At 42.4% G+C, this 21,099-nt stretch overlaps 1 protein-coding gene across 1 annotated transcript in view; it reads left to right on the forward strand.

Moving 5' to 3' along the window:
- cfap96 (cilia and flagella associated protein 96) overlaps positions 1 to 13,094 on the forward strand; it is a 33,247-nt gene extending 20,153 nt beyond the window's left edge. The window contains exon 5 of the mRNA XM_060843364.1: positions 13,035 to 13,094. Coding sequence (XP_060699347.1) covers positions 13,035 to 13,067 — 33 coding nt within the window. The 3' untranslated portion in view covers positions 13,068 to 13,094. The remainder of the gene's footprint in view (positions 1 to 13,034) is intronic.
- Positions 13,095 to 21,099: the final 8,005 nt, after the last annotated feature.

Consider the following 21,099-nt stretch of genomic DNA (forward strand, 5'->3'; position numbering starts at 1 on the left):
AAGTTTATCTTTTTTAAGTTCGATTTTGCTGAAACATTTTTGCATTTACCAGTAGATTCCTCCGTTCAATTCTATTCATTATTATGTGTTCGCAAGCTTTTTATGTTGCTCTTTTCATGGGTGTCAGCAGAGTTGGAAGTTTCATAGAGCATTATTTCATAATAACTTGATAACAACATTTATGAATTCAGTTGCGTCAAATAATGCCTTTAGGTGATGGTTTTAATTACTCACTGGTCTTTTCATGGACTTATAAACTTGACTCTGTAGCTCCCCCTTTTTGGGCGTAAACTAGTCAATAAAACCCTGATAAGGGAGGCAGGAAAAATGGGAATATTTCTGGCCAGAAATAAGCCAACTGCTATATTTGGATAAGTGAATAATTGGCGTTTTTTCATCACACCTGAGGCAAGTGTTTAGTTCTTTGCATATTTGACTAAGGAGTTGAATGCCCCACTTGAGAGTTTGCCCTGAGTCACGTCACAAGGAAAACCAGACCTTAATCAGACCTTGGAGAAAGTGAGGACTGCAGATGCTGGAGATCAGAGCTGAAAAATGTGTTGCTGGAAAAGCGCAGTAGGTCAGGCAGCATCCAAGGAGCAGGAGATACGATATTTTGGGCATAAGCTCTTCTTCAGGAATGAGGAGGGTGTGCCAAGCAGGCTAAGATAAAAGGTAGAGAGGAGGGACTTGGGTGAGGGGCATTGGGAATGCGATAGGTGAAAGGTGGTTAAGGTGAGGATGATAGGCCAGAGAGGGGGTGGGGGCGGAGAGGTCGGAAAGAAGATTGCAGTCAAGAAGGCCTGAGTCCGAGGGTTGGGACTGAGATAAGGTGGGGGGAGGGGAAATGAGAAAGCTGGAGAAATCTGCATTCATCCCTTGTGGTTGGAGGGTTCCTAGGCGGAAGATGAGGCGCTCTTCCTCCAGGCGTTGTGTTGCCATGATCTGGCAATGGAGGAGGCCAAGGACCTGCATGTCCTTGGTGGAGTGGGAGGGGGAGTTGAAGTGTTCAGCCACGGGGCGGTTGGGTTGGTTGGTGCGGGTGACCCAGGGCGTTCTCTGAAATGTTCCGCAAGTAGGCGGCCTGTCTCCCCAATGTAGAGGAGGCCACATCGGGTGCAGCGGATCCAGTAAATGATGTGTGTGGATGTGCAGGTGAATTTGTGACGGATATGGAAGGATCCCTTGGGCCCTTGGAGGGAAGTAAAGGGGAAGGTGTGGGCGCAAGTTTTGCATTTCTTGTGGTTGCAGGGGAAGGTGCCGGGAGTGGAGGTTGGATTGGTGGGAGGTGTGGACCTGATGAGGGAGTTGCGGAGGGAGTGGTCTTTCCGGAACGCTGATAGGGGAGGGGAGGGAAATATATCTTTGGTAGTGGGGTCTGTTTGGAGGTGGCTGAAATGACGAAGGATGATACAATGTAGCTGGAGATTGGTGGGGTGGTAGGTGAGGACCAGTGGAGTTCTGTCCTGGTGGCGATTGGAGGGGCGGGGTTCAAGGGCAGAGGAGCGGGAAGTGGAGATGTGGTGGAGAGCATCGTCAACCACATCTGAGGGTAGCTGTGGGAGTCGGTTGGTTTATAGCTACCTAGATTACACCTCCCACCCTGCTTCTGTAAAAATGCCAAGCCATATTCCCAATTCCTTCGCCTCCGCCGCATTTGCTCCCAGGAGGACCAATCCCAATACTGAACAACCCAAATGGCCTCCTTCTTCAAAGACCACAATTTCCCCTCAGACGTGGTTGATGATGCTCTCCACCGCATCCCCACCACTTCCTGCTCCTCTGCCCTTGAACCCCGCCCCTCAATCGCCACCAGGACAGAACCCCACTGGTCCTCACCTACCACCCCACCAATCTCCAGATACATTGTATCATCCTTCATCATTTCAGCCACCTCCAAACAGACCCCACTACCAAAGATATATTTCCCTCCCCTCCCCTATCAGCATTCCGGAAAGACCACTCCCTCCACAACTCCCTCGTCAGGTCCACACCCCCCACCAACCCAACCTCCACTCCCGGCACCTTCTCCTGCAACCGCAAGAAATGCAAAACTTGCGCCCACACCTCCCCCCCCCCCCCTCACTTCCCTCCAAGGGCCCAAGGGATCCTTCCATATCTGTCACAAATTCACCTGCACCTCCACACACATCATTTGCTGCATCCGCTGCAGCCAATGTGGCCTCCTCTACATTGGGGAGACAGGCCGCCTACTTGCAGAATGTTTCAGAGAACGCCCTGGGTCACCCGCACCAACCAACCCAACCGCCCCGTGGCTGAACACTTCAACTCCCCCTCCCACTCCGCCAAGGACATGCAGGTCCTTGGCCTCCTCCATTACCAGACCATGTCAACACGACGCCTGGAGGAAGAGCACCTCATCTTCTGCCTAGGAACCCTCCAACTATAAGGGATGAATGCAGATTTCTCCAGCTTCCTCATTTCCCCTCCCCCTACCTTATCTCAGTCCCAACCCTTGGACTCAGCATCGCCTTCTTGACTGCAATCTTCTTTCCGACCTCTCCGCCCCCATCCCCTCTCCGGCCTATCACCCTCACCTTAACCACCTTTCACCTATCGCATTCCCAATGCCTCTCCCCCAAGTCCCTCCTCTCTACCTTTTATCTTAGCCTGCTTGGCACACCCTCCTCATTCCTGAAGAAGAGCTTATGCCCGAAACGTCGATTCTCCTGCTCCTTGGATGCTGCCTGACCTGCTGCGATTTTCCAGCAACACATATTTCAGCTTAATCAGACCTTGGAATCACCAATTTTAAATTTATTTTATATTTATTTACTTGAACATGAATCTGGAGGAGAGTAGAGTGTTTCTCTCGATCCCACATTGTACCCACTTCCTTCTCCTACCACTACTCCTGACCCCCAGTACTGGCCTCCTGTACTGACCCACAATTTTCCACTAGTCCGTGAGTCCTTGAATACTTCAGACCCTGAATGGGAACACGAAACCTTCTCTCCCCTCTGGTCTAGCCTTGGTGTTGCAAAGATAATCAAATCCAACCATGGATCCCCTTACCAGAACATCGCTGAACCACAAGCAGGAGGCTTGATAGTACAAACAGTACAGTTTGATACTTTGTTGCCTCTGCTATAGCCAATTCTGTGGCTCAGTAGCTGCATTCTGTTCAAAATTTCAATTATGAAAACATGGCAGACAAAACTCTTCTTCAAAGTGTTATTTTTAAGTTTTTCAGCTTTTAATGCTTATTCACTTGAAGAAGTTTGCAACATTTTGGTCATGGCTGAAAATGTGTTGCTAGAAAACCGCAGCAGGTCAGGCAGTATCCAAGGAGCAGGAGAATCGACGTTTCGGGCATGAGCCTTTTTCAGGACTTCCCTTGGATGCTGCCTGACCTGCTGCGCTTTTCCAGCAACACATTTTCAGCTCTGATCTCCAGCATCTGCAGTCCTCACTTTCTCCTCGAACATTTTGGTCATTTTCAAGAATTATTTGAGTTCTGAGGAAAACTGTAGCTTTAACACCGCAGTTGAAGGCAGATCCTTTCTAATCACTTTATTAACTCCTTGTCTGGTTTGAAATGTTATTGCTCAATTGTTTCCTCAGCCTTGAAACCCACAGCCTTCCCTCTGGAATAGTTGGCATAGTGGCAGTTGTACAACTTGTCACTCACCTTTGGAGATCCTGACACCTGCCCTGCGTTCCAGCGTTTCCAATGAAAGTTCCGTCAGCCTCTGACAGTTATCAACTCCCTCCTCCCTGCCCCAAATACTGTCACCCCTCATTGCTGATTCCCCTCTGGGAATGCTCTCCAGTCATGAAATTACTTTCAATTCTGCCTCATACCAAGCCTTTTGATTTCAAGGTCCAAGGTTAGGCTCCAATAACTCATGGTAAAATCTATATTTTAGTTTAAAGTTCGTCATGTGCTTGTATTGTATTTTACTGAACCCTAACCTACTCATACTCATATTTGAGCTGAACAGTAACGTTTTGGTTCCATTTCTATAAACTAATGTCTCTGTGGTACCATTACAGAAAGAACAACTCCTTGGAGGACCATTTCGATTGAACCTTTACCCTAGGGAATACTTTGATAGTAACCCCTACAGGACTGAAAAAATCTTGCCTCCACTAAAGGAGGTACCCCCAATGAAAAAGATAGAAATACCTTTTAAACCTGCTTCTCCTGGAAAATCAGTATGTATTTGATTTCACTATTTCAGTTAGTGTCAACTTGTTGTAACAGGGATGAAATACACTTGGAGAGGCACTGTGTTAAGAGTCAGCAATGAAGGTGGTCAAGAAATTTGGAGAGAAAAAAAGGATGTTGGAGATTGGAGATGAGATGTCTGCAGGAACAGAGGATGGGCTTTTTGAAGTGGAGGAAATGACAAAGCTGGGGCCAAATCCTAAAGAGAGAGATCCAGCCAGCATCGGGATCAGGAAGTGTATTTGGTTGGTTAGTTGTTGAGTGGGAATGGCGTGAAAGGGCAGGAGGTGGGTCTTAATGGTGTGATGAACCTGGAAACAGAATGATAAGAGGGAAATTAGGGAAAGTTATAGGTTTCAGGTCCTGGGTTGAGGAAGTTGAGGGGCCATTTGATTAGGTGAGAAAGGAAAAGGATAAAATATGACAGAGATAGTTGAATTATTGATTTTAATCTCACTGGCAAAGCAATAAATGGACCCTTCACATCTGATCAAGATGGGGCTTTTAGAAGGTAGAAAGGATGGGTTTGAGGAAACAGAGATAAGAACCTTGGGATAGGGCAGAAAAGGAGTGGGGGGTGATCCTCACATTGCAGGTTGCCCAGAATTAAATTAGGCATATGCAAATGTGTTTAAGGTTCAGGCTTGAAGAATGTGTAAGTTAACTGATGACTGATGCCAGGCTTTGTTTAAATTTTAAACCCAACGGTTTGATTCTCAATTTGTCAACGCATTGCTAAATTCAAAGAGACTTTACCAAAAAATCAGTTTATAAATTAAAACAGCAGGTTTTGAGAATTCTACATTAAATTCTACATAATCATTCTACATAAAATCTGTGTGTGATGCCGCAGGATATGACTTTAGCAGTTATGCCAGAGATCAATAATGAATATGTTAATACAAACTGAATCAACCTGAAAACTCAATTGACTGATTACATCAGTTGTAAATAAACATAGCACAAAGTTGATAAAGTGACTATAAAAATGACTTCACATTGCCAACTAACGGCCAATGCATGCAGCTGTATCATAACAACCGATTATGCTCCTGACAAAGTTGAAATTCCCCACCATTAATTTTTGGAATAGATGTACAAGGATTAACAAAAATTATAACAGGAAATTCATGTCTACACAATCTTTTGATACAATGCAGATCTATGTACTCATCTGAATAAGAAAAATGTTATTTATTTATCAATTACCCTGTTTTAATTTATCAATGAACTGGTAGCTCCATAGTAAGGTTCTATTTTTCATATGTGTTTGTTCCATGCACAAAGTGCCCATCACATAAAGGTTGCTGGATTCAGATTTCTGAAGAGTTCATCCCAAAAACATTCACAGAAAGCAGTTGTTTCCCTTGCTATGGTGCTCAGTGAGAAGATCTTGATATTATTTCAATGTCCAATTATTTATGATTGTTCGATTGGACAAAATCTCTTAGGGACCTGGATTATGTGGGCTGCGGTGAGAATGTGGCAAAATTACAGAAGAAATCCAGCAAGGCTTATCTTGAAGTTGAAAGCAACTTGCTGCAAACTTTATCTAATTTTGAGAGTATCAAGAATAAGATTCTTGATTGACAGTGACGAGTTGCCCATGAAGAGGGATTTTTGCTTGTTAACAACCTCATTAAGCACAGCTTTCACCTTCTTAATGTGCAACTTGCTACCCTCTAAACTGCTGCGACCAAACTAGACTCTAAGGATTCTCAATGGAAGTCAGAGTGGGTACTAGGTGTTACATTTCAAGAAGGACCAAGGAGGCCAAGAATTAAACAGCACGAGCTTCATTATGGAGGTGTTTAATCTGCAGACATCAAGGTTAGATGAAGCCGCGTCCCTCAAATGGGCAATGACACCATGTGATTGGACTGTTAAAATGACAGTGCATCATACATACCCAGATGCACAAGACCTTGGTAATTTCAGCTGGCTGCAGAGACCCTCCATGTTGCTCACTATGCAGTAGCATTTTGGGGCACCATCCATAGGTACCAGCCACATTCACCCTTAGTCCATGGCTACCACATCTGATATTTGCTTACACTTCAGGATCCTCATGCCGCTTTCTGATTCACATGCAGGTTACTCAGGAAGCATAGGCCTGCATTGCACAGTGCACTAGCAACTGACATTGAAAGCTGCTGCAAGGACACTTTGTACAAGGGGTCAGGAACCCAACTCAAGTTGAACTGCATCTATTTCAAGCCCACCAACTTCCACAGCTACCTGGATTACACATCCTTCCAACGCCATCCCTCCCGTCTCACCTACATCCAAGGCCCCAAAAGATCTATTCACATCCGACAGAGATTTTCCTGCATATCCACCCACCTCACATACTGTGTCCGTTGCTCTCGATGTGTTCCTCTCTACATTGGGGAGACAGGATGCCAACTTGTGGAGCATTTCAGGGAACATCTTTGGGACACATCTACCAAAACAACTCTAATGCCCTGTAACCGACCACTTCGACACCACCCCGCAACCTCCAATTCCTCTAAGGACATGTAAGTCCTGGGCAGATCCAAGCCACTTGACAACTGGAGGAAGAATGCCTTATCTTTCACCTTGGGACCCTCCAACCACACGGCATCAACATTGACTTCACCAGTTTCCAAATCTCCTCTCCACCCGCCTCATTCTAGATCCAACCATCCAACTCGGCACCACCCGCTTGACCTATCCTACCTGTCCATCTTCCTTCCCACCTATCCATTCCACCCTCCCCTCCGACCTATCACCATCACCCCTCGACCTGCATCTGCCTATCACCTTCCCAGCTACCTTCTCCCCAGCCCCACCTCCACTCTTCTATTTATCTCTCAGCTCCCTTCCCCACCCCCAACATTGCTGATGAAGGGCTTATGCTCAAAACGTTGACTCTCCTGCTCCTCAGATGCTGCCTGCAGACCTCACTAACTCCTAGGCTGCACCTCAGGCCTGCTCTCTTCCTGCTTGCTCATTAACCTGCATGCTTATAGCAGGCAGCTTGTCTTACTGGTCAGTCTCACTCCTGCTTGATGTGGCAGCAAAATCATTTGCACGTTTTAGGTGAAGAACCTCCCTGAAGTCCATGGAAACATCTGCCAGTCAGGAGTCCCATCACACTAAGCCAAGGACACGCTCTAATACCAGTCCAGAAGATTGGTCGTGGTCAGGATGCTCTTTGTCAGAAGGGTCACTGCCTCTGTAGACCAGGGAGTGGGTAACTGTCAGTCCTGTAGCTCCATAGCAGCTAGCTGGGGAAGTAGGGCTGACATGGTCAGGGCTATACACAGGCAACTGTCAGGGGTTTGGGCACTGCTCATCTGGGTTCGTCTGGTTAAGTTGTTCCATGGGTGGGACACAGTCAGGCTATCAGATCCTGCCTGCAACTTTTTAAATGTGGCGGGGTGCCAAGGATGCTGGCCTTTCAGTGATATCCAGTGTGTTGTGCGTTGTTCCAGGAACAGCAAATGGTAAGATGGGGCTAGAATCAGGTGACGGCGATGGGATAGGTAGTTAGTAAGATGAGAGTAGTAAGATATAGCGAGAGATTTTGTCAGGACTCGCAGTGAGAATCTCTCTGAGCTGCACAGCAAAACATAACCAAAAAAACATAAGAATCAGACCATGGATTCTATACAAAGTTTCCTGTCAACAATTTCAACAGCATCCACAAATCTTCAATTTATAATTCCGTTTTTAATAATGTATTAAAAGGGAAAAAATTATGTTCTGTTTCTCTTTTTGTTTTAGCTTGGCGGCATGAAGGCAGGTGCATTTGATGTTTATCCAGCTCATTTCAGTACTTTAATGAAAGATGCAAAAGAAAGCCAAAAAGTTGATAGGGGTTTAGTGTTTAGACCCAATGCTGGACCGAAGAGCAGGCCAGTTAAAAGTGTGCTTGCAACAAATATCAACAGGTAAGTAATGGCACCTAATTAGCTAAATTGTTAGTCAAATGTGCTTACGTTATATAAATAATGAGATGTATACAAACCAGTACTCTCCATTTTGAGAATCTTTGAGCAAGAGTTTGCTGACACCTACAACTTTGGGGAATATGCATGTGTACTAATCCAGGAACACACACGCTCACTATTCCAGACACTGTGTCATCATGTAGAATGTACATGTGACGTCATTCACAGTTTTCACATTGAAACGCGAGCACGGAGTTCAGCAGCAGAGAGTCAGGATGCAGGAGGAGGGAATCAGAGGCTAGGGGAGCCAATTAGTGGGGAGAGAATTGAAGGGGAAAGGAGAGCAAGGACCTGGAGATGTCAGAGACCTGGTGATGAACAGCCCTGCTCTTTGGTGAAGCCTTCTTAGAGGTTCATCTGTAAACCATCCAGGCGAAACAAAGATAATGTTTCCCTCGCAATGGCAACAAGAGACTGTCCTAACTGATGAAGACAGCTTGGACAGAGCTAGCTATGGAAGTCAGAACCATGAGTGTCTCAAGATATTCTGAGTCCAGGCCAGAAGAGGTTGAATGATCCCCTTCCCGTAAGAATATGGGCCAGTATTGCAGGTTGGCACTGCAGAGGCCAATTACACAGGAGCTTCAGTGTGAGGCATCTGATGAGAGATGCAATCAATGTGCAATCAATGTCTGTCACTTCATTACAGACACCACTACTGGCACCATACACCTGCCAGGGTTCCGTTCCGACTGTTACCATAAAAGGAGGTAATGTGCTCAGCAATGTGCTCATCTTCAGGTCACTGACCTTCCATCGCAACTAGGATCTGATAGCTCTTCAGCAAAACTTTGATACCAAAGGCTTGAATGGGACAAAGAAGCAACCAAAACAGATGGCTAATTGAGTGGTGTCAATTTTAAATTGAGCCCTGATTGCTTGCCCTGAACTCAGATTTTCTAGCTTCAGTCAGAGTGGCTGCCTTGCTTCAGCAATCCAGTCAGGCTTCACCACTACATTGCCAGTGTTTTGTAACAACGAGCCAGACTGCATATGACTGAGACTGCTCGTAGGCTGTTCAACATGGAGAGTGATCAACCTTCACATTGTTATTGTTTAAACAAAGAGATAACAAGACTATAAAGGAGCCAAATAACATAAAGATGTTTGTATTCACCAGAAGTCGGAGGAAAGAGTTTATCCCATTAGGTTCATGCCTCATTAATATCTGTGAAATGTCTGTGAAAACACATGTTTCCCATTTATAGCTAACAGAATTGTGCCCATGAATATAATTCCATTAGCTATTAATCAGTGTTTATGACGTGCTATTAAATGCAAAATATATCAGGAAACCAGATGCACCTAAAAGGTTCAGAGAACATAATTTAACCCTCTGTCTGAGAACTGAGGTGTTGCCTCTTGCACAATTAAGCTCCCCACTCATAATTCTAAAGGCTTTAGGTGGGTCTAAAAACTTGCACCAAAATTTCAGATCTGTGAAAGTGACAAACTTTGAACTACGCAAGGAATTTAACACCCATATGCACTGCCGGGATGGGAAAGTATAGATTCAAGAATTATTCTAGTTTACCTAATAAAATTTGGCATGACTCTGGACTATTTAGGATCTATAAGTGGCCAGCAGGAAGGTTGGGCATGCCATGTGGCAGGCTGTCTGGCCTATTGTAGCTGCCTGCCTGCAGCCTGGAGTTGATTAGGCACACTCCTCTGATGAGCTCTGCCAGCAGCAAGGATGATTCCATCCCCAACCCCTTACCCCATAAAACACCTGCCTCTTGCTGGGTTCTGCCTGACTGCCTCTGAGAAGGCACCCAACTTAGCTACAGTCTGAGGACTCCATAGGTCCTCTTCGTCTGGACCAATTGGAGTCCCAACAATCACCATTGCTCCTTCTGGTTCCATTGAGATTGAAGAACTGTCAAGCAATCAAAAGCAGGATATTCACATGGAATGCCTTGTAAACCCTGACAGCTACCTGCCTGATGGGGATTTGATCCCGTGTTGTGTCTAGGAAATGGGTGAAGGTGTATTGGTTATGGGTCTCCAGCATGACCATTAAATTCAGGGTAACTACATTTCACTGTCCAGCAATGCCTTCATTTCCATTTCCAGCTTGTTCTGTTTTCATTTGTTTAACTGACATGATTGAGTGTATTACAAATATAGAGGATTTTCGAGAGTAATCCAGTTGATCTGCTGTTAATAGATGTCAAATAAGAATTTGATAAAGTGTCATAATATTACACCCCATGAAATAAAATTCAGTGTTAGCATAAATACAAAAGTACCTGAGTGACAGGAAACAGAAGGTAGTGGTGACCGATTATTTTTAAGACCGGAGGGAGATATACTGTTGGATTCTGCAAGACTCAGACCATTGCTGTTTCTGATCTGGTTATGTTCCTATGGGTGGCCTCAACACCCAACTCCACTCACAGATAGATAGTGTCCAGAGTTGAAGTTTTGTTTTACCCCCAAGTATGACCTCACCCATCCAGCCAATGGACCCAACAGGTCATTGTAACCTTTAAAACTTTTGGCACCTTTAGACATTTCAGCCACGTTATCAATGTCAAGGAAATAAACAATTCAATCACAGTGTGTGATTGCTCCCAGAAATTCAACATTTTTACATTGAAAGGGACTAGTGAGGCTTCAAATGCCAGGATATGAGAACTGTCAGGAAACAGTTTGGCCTGAGGTTATGAAGGATTTCTCAGAGTTCCCAATGTTAATGTTGAGATAGCCTTGATTGTTGAGCTGGAAAATCAAGTTGAAGGGGAGGAATTTGAAGACCTGACCATAACAGGATTTGAGCTATAGGGAAAGGCTGAATAGGAGGGGCTGTTTTCTCTGGAGAGTCAGAGGCTGAGGGATGACCTTATAGAGGTTTATAAAATTATGGGAGGAGAAAGATATAAAAGCGCCATAAGGGGCAACTTTTTCACGCAGAGTATGTGCATGTATGGAATAAGCTGCCAGAGGAAGTGGTAGAAACTGGTACAATTACAGCACTTAAAAGGCATCTGGATAGGCATAGGAATAGGAAGGGTTTCGAGGGATATGGGTCAAGCGCTGGCAAATGGGACTAGATTAGATCGGGATGTCTGGTTGGCATGGACAGAAGGGTCTGTTTCCGTGCTGTACATCCCTATGACTCTATCTCTCTAAGACCATAACCATATGATCTCAGGAACTGTTTCAATCTCATTAGACAGAAATAATTGGTGTAACTGGTGATACAGATGAGGAGGGGGAGAGGGAGAACTAAGAAGCTCCATTTACGACAAAGCTGATGGTAGATCTCATGAAATGATAATAAAGGTGACAGACAATGAGACAAATATGGAAAGAATCATTGTCTTGACAGAAAGTGACACTGCTATTGATCTTATAGAGACATAGAGTTATACAGCATGAAAACAGACCCTTCAATTCAACCAGTCCATGCCAAACATCATCCCAAACTAATCTAGTCCCACCTGCCAGCACCTGGCCCATATCCTTTGAAACCCTTCCTATTCATATACCCATCCAGATGCCTTTTAAATACTGTAATTATACCAGCCTCCACCACTTCCTCTGGCAGCTTATTCCATACACACACATACTCTGTGTGAAAAAGTTACCCCTTATGGCCCTTTTATATCTTTCTCCTCTCACCCTAAACCTATGCTCCCTAGTTCTGGACTAGTTCTAGCTCCTGGCCCATATCCCTCCAAACCTTTTCTATTTATATATCTGCCCAGATGTCTTTTAAACGTCGGTACTTGTACCCACATCCACTACTTCCTCAGGGTAATTATTCCACACGTGAACCACCCTCTGTGTAAAAGGTTTGCCTTTTATATCTTTTTTAAATCTCTCTCCTCTCACCTTAAAAGTGTGCCTCCTAGTCTTGAAATCCCCCATCCTCGGAAAAAGACAACTACCATTAACTCTATCTCTACCTCTCATTATTTTGTAAATTTCTATCTTGACTGGGAGCATTACAAAATTCAAAAGCAAAAGGGGAATCATTCAGAAATGACACCTCTTTTTCCTACTGCTACATCAGGATTAAAATCCACTTTGTTCACTCCCTCCACCTCTATTGGAGAAAACTTTGTCCAACTTCACCTTACATTAAGGATCAATGTTATGCCATTTTCTATATTTTAAAGTACATTTCACTATTTCACCACTTGAAAGTCTTCATTTTGTATTTTAAACAAAACATTGTTTTCAGTGAATTTTACCTGCTTGTCTGCTGTATGAGAAGTTTGATTGGCTGAAACCTGTTTCAAAATTAGGGGTCACCTATTGAGATCAGAAATAAGGAGTTTTTTTCTCACAGAGAGGGTCATGAATCGTTGGAACCTTCTTCCTCACAAGCCAGTGAAAACAAAGTCTGAATTGTTTTAAGGAAAGTTGAAGAGATAGATTCTTGATAAACAAGAGAGTATCTCCAAGAAATGTCTTGGGGATAGCAGGAATGTGGAGCTATCTGACATCATTGAGTGGCAGGGCAGGTTTGAGGAGCCATGTCCTACTTATGGTCCTGATTCATATGTTTGCATGTACAATCCATGTAGTGTTCAGAAAACCATCTGATGGCTCAAATTACCTGTCTCTGCTGTAAATCTCAATAGACAACAGACAGAGAAATGCATGTATGCCCAAGTGAGGGTTGTTATTTTTTCACATCTCTCAAAACGGCTTGGGATCAAGTGTGCAAGTAAAGTGATTAGATTCTATTGGGAATTGCCAAACTTAGGGGCAAATCTAATCAAAATGGTTCCATTAGAACAAGATGGTTATTTTCTCAGGACTTAGATTTGAAGAAATATTGTCGGCAAATATTAAATGCGTGTTTTGTGTGCCTTTACAGTACAAACATTTTTAATTCATTTTCTTTGCAGGGTGGTGAACAACTTGAACTACAAGACTGTTGATCGTGTAATGGTTTACTAATGAAAGGATGCATGGTTTGCAGTGTAAAAGTTTCCAGCCATGGTAAAGCCATCTTGCAAGTCAAGTGTATGCTGAAAATACTCTACAGAATATTCCTGTTCTGTCTCATTAACCCATTTAAAACAAAATGGAGTTTGGAAATCTCTCAGTCTGAGCCAGTTTGGTGAAATTATTGGTTTTTTTTGTAAATACTGTACTGCTATAACTAAACTACATTTTTGACCCTTTTTTTTACTTCCTCTCTTCATTCAGATAAGAAAATAAATCAGTGCCATTGTCACTCTGTGGCTCATATTGAGGCTGAATATCTAATGGTCTGGATAGACAAGGAACAGTTGAGAGTGTGATGCTGGAAAAGCACAGCAGGTCATGTAGCATTTGAGGAGCAGGAAAATCGGCGTTTCGGGCAAAAGCTCTTCATCAGGAATCGGGCTATTGCCCAAAACATCGATATTCCTGCTCTCGGATGCTGCCTGACCTGCTGTGCTTTTCCAGCACCACACTCTCAACTCTAATCTCCAGCATCTGCAGTCCTCACTTTCACCGAAGGACAAAGAACAGACAGATCACTCATTAGAGAACTGGAATTTGAGGTGAAAATAACATCCACAAGCCTTCTATCCCAAGTAAATTCTGGCCAAAGAGCTCAAATGGGAACTTGATTATTAGCATGATTGTGTTGCTGGGTTAGAAATCAAGCATTATAAACTCATGATTGAGAAACAAGAGTTCAGGTCCCACCACAAACTCCACCTGGGTCACCTTACCTTGTCTGACCTGTACGTGACAGAAGATTCACAGCACGGTGGCTGACTTTTAACTGCCTCTGAAATAAACTAGCAAGTCACTCAGTTGAAGGTAATTTGGGAATGTGCAGGAGGGGTCTGCTAGTGGCAAACTGACTATTAGACAAGCTTGCCTTTGGGTTGCCAACAACAGAGTCCAGTGGATTAATTATCGATTGCATGAGATTCTCGGAGAAAATGACCCATGTAGCCAGTATGTAGAAATGGGTAGATAAACCGAAATTGCAGGGCTCTCAGGCTGACAAGCAGATGTTACCTTGCTTAGACTGAGGGTGGCTAAAAGTTTATTAATGCCACTGTTGCAGTAAAATATGGCAACTATCTTTATATGCTGATGTCATTGCATTTAAAGGAAATAGCAGTAGATAATGAGATGATAACCGGTTTACAGGAGGAAGAATTGTTAATGGGAGTATCATTGCACAGACAGAATTATGGAAACTAGGAGCAGGAGCAGGTCATTGGCCCTTCAAGCCTCTGTACTATTCATGGCTGACCCTCTGTCTCAATGACATATTCACACTTTCTCAACCTACCCTTTGACACCTTTAAAATCTAAAAATGTACCTATCCTGTTCTTGAATACATTCAGTGATGTGGCCTCCACAGCCTTCTGTGATAGTTAATTCCACAGGCTCACTACTCCTTTACGTGAAGAATTACATCCTCCTCTCAGTCCTAACTGGTTGACTCTGTATATCTGAGACTGTATCCTCTGATTCTAGATTCCCCAACCAGGGAATACATGTTTGATACATTCATTGACTAGTGTGAAACAATTCCGATCATTTTTGGACCATTTAAATAATACTGTTTTTCTGTTATTACACTAAGGTGTATAGTTGGCCACATTTAACCACATTGCACTGCAGCTGCCCTCTCAACATGTCTAAATCATCCTGGGGTGTCTTTGCAGCCTCCTCACATCTTGCATCCCACTCAGTTTTTTGACCTCAGCAAACTTGCAAATTTTGCATTTGGTTGTCTCATCCAGATCATGTGTATATATTGTGAATTGCTGGGACCCAAGCATGATCCTTGCGGTACCCCACTAGTTACAGCCTGGCACCTGGAATAAGACCCAATTATTCTCACTCTCAGTTGCCTGCCAGTCAAACAAATCTTAATCCGTGCCAATATATTACTCACAATCGTATCTGCTTTATTTTTACCCACTAACTTCTTATGTGGGACTTCATCAAAAGTCTGAAAATCCAAATGCACCACTCCCACTGGTTTTCTATTCCACTAGATACATCTTCAAAAACTCTGGTAAATTTGTTAAACATGATTTGCCTTTCTTAAATCCATTCTGGTAAAAAGTGAGGTCTGCAGATGCTGGAGATCAGATCTGAAAATGTGTTGCTGGTTAAAGCACAGCAGGTCAGGCAGCATCCAAGGAACAGGAAATTCCTGATGAAGGGCTTATGCCCGAAACGTCGAATCTCCTGTTCCTTGGATGCTGCCTGACCTGCTGTGCTTTAACCAGCAACACATTTTCAGCTTAAATCCATTCTGGCTTTGTTCAATCCCATCAATTCTTTCCAAATTTTATGTGATCACCTGTTCTATAATAGACTCCAGGGTTTTCCCTAATACTGATAGGCTAATTGGTCTGCAAGTCTCTGTTTTCCTCTCCCTCCCTTGTGAAGTTACATTTGCTACCCATCAATCTGTAGGAATGCGGAGAAGATTTTTTTCACTAGTAGGACAGACTGGGACCCGAGGGTTCAGTGGGAAGGGACAACCCTTTAGAACTGAGATGAGGAATTTCTTCAGCTAGAAGGTGGTAAATCTATGGAACTCATTGCCACAGAAGGCTGTGGAGGCTAAGTCATTGAGTGTAGTTAAGACAGGGATACATAGGTTCTTGATTGGTAAGGGGATACAAGGAGGAGGCAGGAGAATGGGGCTGGAAAATATGTCAGCCACAACTGAAAGACAGAGCAGATTCAATGGGTCAAATGATCGAATTGCTTTTCTGTATCTTACAGTCTTATGGATAACCCCCTGCAAAGCTTTCTGCCTTTGGGTACCTCTTATCTTCACCCATACAAATTCCATATCATGATTTCCAAGCCAATATTTTCCTCACTATTACACTGGAGTAGAGAGGAAATTTCAAGTCACCAGTGAAGAATAAAGCTGGTGGTTTTTTTAAAAATAAAGTTCTCTCCTGGGATGTCAGCATAGCTGGCTGGGTCAGTATTTATTTTCCATTTATTGTAGATGACGAACCTTTTAGAGAAACTGTCACATTTTACTTTTCAATTATTTTGAGCATCTCATCCTTAATGCCAAACTACACCCCAGGTAGACAAGCAGGAGGCTGGAAGAACACAGCATCCTTCTTCCAGCCACCTGCTTGTTGACTTTAGATTCCAACATGTGCAGTTTTTGTGTCTCTAAACTATACCCCAGAGCGAACTGAAAATGATTGCTTGTGTTATTTTCTTAATTGGAAAGTGGAAAACCAAGAACATTGGCAATATTTACAGTAAAACAAAAGAAAACACTTGTTATAATTTTGAGTTAGGATCAGCAATATTGAGCTCCCCGGTGGGAGAATTAGATGATTATTCAGTCTGTCTGAAATATCAACTAATTACTGCAGTGAGAGTGTCTGTTGTCATAAAATAGAAATTAAAAATGCATTTTGAAATGATCTCAGTGCAAGCAAAAGCTCAAAATTGAGTTTGCAATTAAATTTTACAGTGGAGGAAAAAATTCCTCTTATCAGAAAGTTTAGTAACATTATAAATCTAGCAAAGAAATCGAAAACAGTTTTGTTGGTCACACTATATGTACATCATACATGACCATAAAATACACTATCATACTGTACATACTCAAGGAATTGTGAATCATGTAAAAACCAACCCCCCCCCCCGCAGTGAGTTTTTGCATATCATGTGTAGCAGTTAATCCATGACCTTTGGCTTTAATATTCTTATGTTTTCATATTGGGAGAAGAGCTGATGGTGCAATAGCTACAGTATCTTCAGTATGGAGGAAAATCTGGTTGTTAGAGGGACCCCCTACTGAACATGGTCGACAATCATCTAGAAAGTTCACTGTCAGTAACCTTCTTGTGACTGTTTAAGTGAGAAAAGAGCAGTTGTAGAACAGTCAGAAATAAACTGCTTTAGTAATGGGTAGTGTAGAACAGACAGACCAAGGGGTTCCAGTACATAATTCTTTGAAATTTGCATCACAGGTGGTTCAGAAGACATTCAGCATACTTGCTTTCATTGCTCAGACCTTTGAGTACAGGAGTTAGAGCATCATGTTGAGGTTGTATGGGATGTTGGGAAAGCTTCTCCTATACAGTTTCTGGTTTCCCTGTTTTGGAAGAATATCATTAAACTGGAGGGGGTTCAGAAAAGATTTACCAGGATAATACTGGGAATGGAGGGTTTGAGTAATACAAATAGTCTGGATAAGATTGGACTTCTTCCACTGGAGTGTAGGAGATTCCAGGGTGACCTTATACCATTTATGAAATCATGAGGGTCACAGATAAAGTGAATAGCAAAGGTCTTTTCCCTAAGATGGAGGAGTTCAAATCCAGGGCCATATTTCTAAGGTGAGAGGAGAAAGATTTTAAAAAGACACAGGGGAAACCTTTTTTACATAGAGGGTGGTCAGTGTGTGGAATTAACTGCCAGAGGAAGTGGTAGATGCCGGTACAGTTACAACATTTAAAAGACATGGATAAGTACATGAATAGGAACGTTTCGGATAGATATGGGCCAAATGCAGTCAGGTGACTGTAGTTTAGTTTTGGGAACGTAATTGGTGTGGACTAGGTGGACCGAAGGTTCCGTTTCCATGCTATATGACCCTATGACTCTAAGTTCCTGTCTGAATTCAGTTCCATGGCCAGCAACTACTGCGATTGTTAGTATTGTCAGCTCCCAAGAACTGGCATTGGTTTTCAGCCCCTCAGGGATATTACACATGTATAAGCTGATTTACTATTTATTCCACAAAGACTTGTTTCAAAAACTTGACTTTCATGCAAGTATGCAATGTACCTGGAATTGTTCTTTCTATCATTCGACTCCTTTGAAGATTTCCTTTTGTTTAGAAAGGTTCCTTTCAAACTGGCAATCACCCACATTCTGAAATGTACCATGCATTCTAAAGCAGCATTTCATTTCTCATGTTTGAAATGCAAAATGTTTATTGTAATTTTGCTGTATGTTAAATTTTGGAAATGTGTTTTGCAACAAGTACATCTTGCTTCTGCTTGTACATTCAACATTCACAAAGAGCTGAGACTGCTGGGATTTATTTCTGCAACAAATAAAGTGAAGGGCTACATGTAGTACTTAAACAACAAAAAAAATTGTATATGATATTACAATTATGTTCAATTGGCACACAGTCACCCTGTGTTTCTGTTTGGTAGGTATTTCTGCACAGACTGATCAGAACTTCTCCCTTAATCTTCTTTTAACTTTGAGGATCTGGAGTCTATAATACAATTTAAAACATTACAAAACAAAACATAAGGGTCATTTAATGTTGTTATTGAAATAACCATGGTCTATTTAGCTTTCCTTTCTTTAACACCCAGCACCTGGCACCTTTTCCAAGTGACAGTATAGGGCCGTGGGATTTCCAATATAACATAATCCATTGTTGTGCATGTAAGATTACTATAAATACAAATAAGCACCTTTAAACAAATAAGAGCAGCTTGCAAGGCTGTGAAGATGTTGAAAAACTAAGATGGAATAAGTGGATTCCTTTCATTCGTAGAAGGTAGATATTTCCAAAATTATTTGTATGTAAGGTTTAGATTTCTCTGGTCTGGTACTAATTAACATAGTACAGCTATGTTAATCAACCTGCTTAAACATGTTAATGGCACAGTTCCAGGGGAAGGGGGGACTTCTACTCAGACCTTCCGAACCAGATAAATGAAGGGACAACACCACAAGATCGTCTAAAGACTGGCATATGCTGAGCTTTATAACAAATTTCCAAGAGCTCCTTTGTGGTGCTAATATTATTGTGACCCCACAATCTAACCCAACATATCAATATACACAAAATAACCCCATTGATAGGTGTGTGTTTATAAGTTTCTGTATAGGTCTAATACTTTAGTACAATAATGTCAGGCTGAACAAAATGTAACTAGAGTCCTATCCTAGCCAGAAGCCAATGCTATTTAAGAGAAGGTAATGAGAAGCAATAAAGAGAAAGAATTAAAACTGAAAATTGGCTCTTTCAAATTGTTATTTCACTTAGAACAAAGGTTAGTTGAGAAATAAAGTTATTGCAGTTCTGCGAATCACTTTTCATTAATCAGTATTAACACTGTGTCCCCAAACATCCATTTTGCTCATATGATGCTACCTTTTACTGTGAGTGCCATAATTGGGCTTGTTTCCCAATTGACGGTGTTGATCTTTCTGGGTGGTAGGAACTACCTGTAGAACATGACATCTGAGGCATATGGCAGCCATAATTAGGCCTGCTTTTCATTTGAATGAGCGCAGGCCATTGAAGGGCCAGTGGACTCACTGTGTAGAGAAGAGAACAGTGAACAAGAGTATACAGTGCCCGCTATCACCCAAAAATTCCTGGTGGCAAAATGTTTTTAAAAAGCCTCAATACTCCCTGTTCTGAAACTGACAACCTTAGATGTTGAAACTAAGGTGTGGAAAATTGTTTGGGTTTGGCAATTTTGAATTGAAAATTACCCTCTGTCTCACTCAGACCCAATAACAAGCTTCTCAAGGAATTTAACGTTGATAATTGAAGCAAAATGATTCCCATTACCACTCCCTCACTTTGAAAGTAACAGTTCATCCTAGAGATTTCAGGACATTGAGTTGCTACATGGGAGTGGAATTTGCAAGGGCCATTGACTATGCTACTGAGGACTGGAATAACTCAGACTTTTAAAAATAATATTGAAAATTGAACTGGATAAACTGTTGGTTTGTTTTCTCCTTGTTAGCATTTTTGAAAGCAGTTGGAAACTTTTGAATGAAAAAGATGTGGAAAAAGCATAATGTTGAGAAAGTGACACTTCATACACATAAAGTGGTTGAAACAAAAGTGTACATGGATTTAAGGAGAGGCGAGATAAGAATGTGAGAGATAAGAGAATCAAGGGCGACAAGATTAGACTTAGGTGAGGAAAGGTGGGAGAAGAATCAAACACCAGCATTGAGTTGGTTGTCCAAATGGCCCATTTCTGTGTTATGTATTCTATGTAGGCCTATATCATCATTTTCTTGTTCATAGGATGTTGGTGCCACTGCCTGGAACAGTATTTACTGCCATCACTAGTTGCCCTTGAGTAGTTGATGGTGAGTTGCTTTCATGAAACAATCCAGTAAAAAGCAAAAAACCTAAAACATTTTGATTAGCTCTTAAAACCAGAGCCAAAATATTACTAACCTTTGACAAAAAAAATCAATGGACTTAAATAACAACAAAATGTTTTCAAGAGTAACGCTCAATACAGAGATGAGTAAAATTGAGGTAAATTACTGGTTCAGTAATAGAGCAATAATTTCATGCTGTGATAACTATGGATTGTTATGGTGACAATCTGAGGCTCCATTTTCATCTATTTCCTACATTTCTGCTGCCACTGCTTTACTCTCCCTTCCAGCACCATGATCGAAATCCCCTTGCCCTCATATTCCACTGCATTAGGGCGGCACGGTGGAACAATGGTTAGCTGTCTCACAGCGCCAGATATCCGGGTTCAATTCCCACCTCAGGCAACTGTCTGTGTGAAGTTTGCACATTCTCCCCGTGTCTGTGTAGGTTTCCTCCGGGTGCTCCGGTTTCATCCCACAGTCCAAAAATGTTCAGGTTAGGTGAATTGGCCACCTTAGGTGAAATGGAGCACCTTCATTCTGTCCATTAGAATGACCCTGAGCATCCAATGGTCTGTCACTTTAATTAATCCCTGACATCTCTGTCCTTGGCCCAATGAACTGTTCCAGTGAAGCTCAATAGAAGCATCAGGAACAGCCAGTTACAGTCTTCTGCACTCAGGATTGAGTTGAACCAGTTCAGCTTTAAAACCCTGTCTCCCAAGATTATATTTAGTACAAAAAAAATCACTCAATTCTCTCACAGCTGCTAGAAATTAACAAATTACCTTCAGTGTCTCATCTAAACCACACTCCAGAGTCTGGAACCTCCAATTGTTTTCCTTTCCTAAAAGAGG

The sequence above is a fragment of the Hemiscyllium ocellatum genome, chromosome 2 (assembly GCF_020745735.1).
Source record: "Hemiscyllium ocellatum isolate sHemOce1 chromosome 2, sHemOce1.pat.X.cur, whole genome shotgun sequence".
NCBI lineage: Eukaryota > Metazoa > Chordata > Chondrichthyes > Orectolobiformes > Hemiscylliidae > Hemiscyllium > Hemiscyllium ocellatum.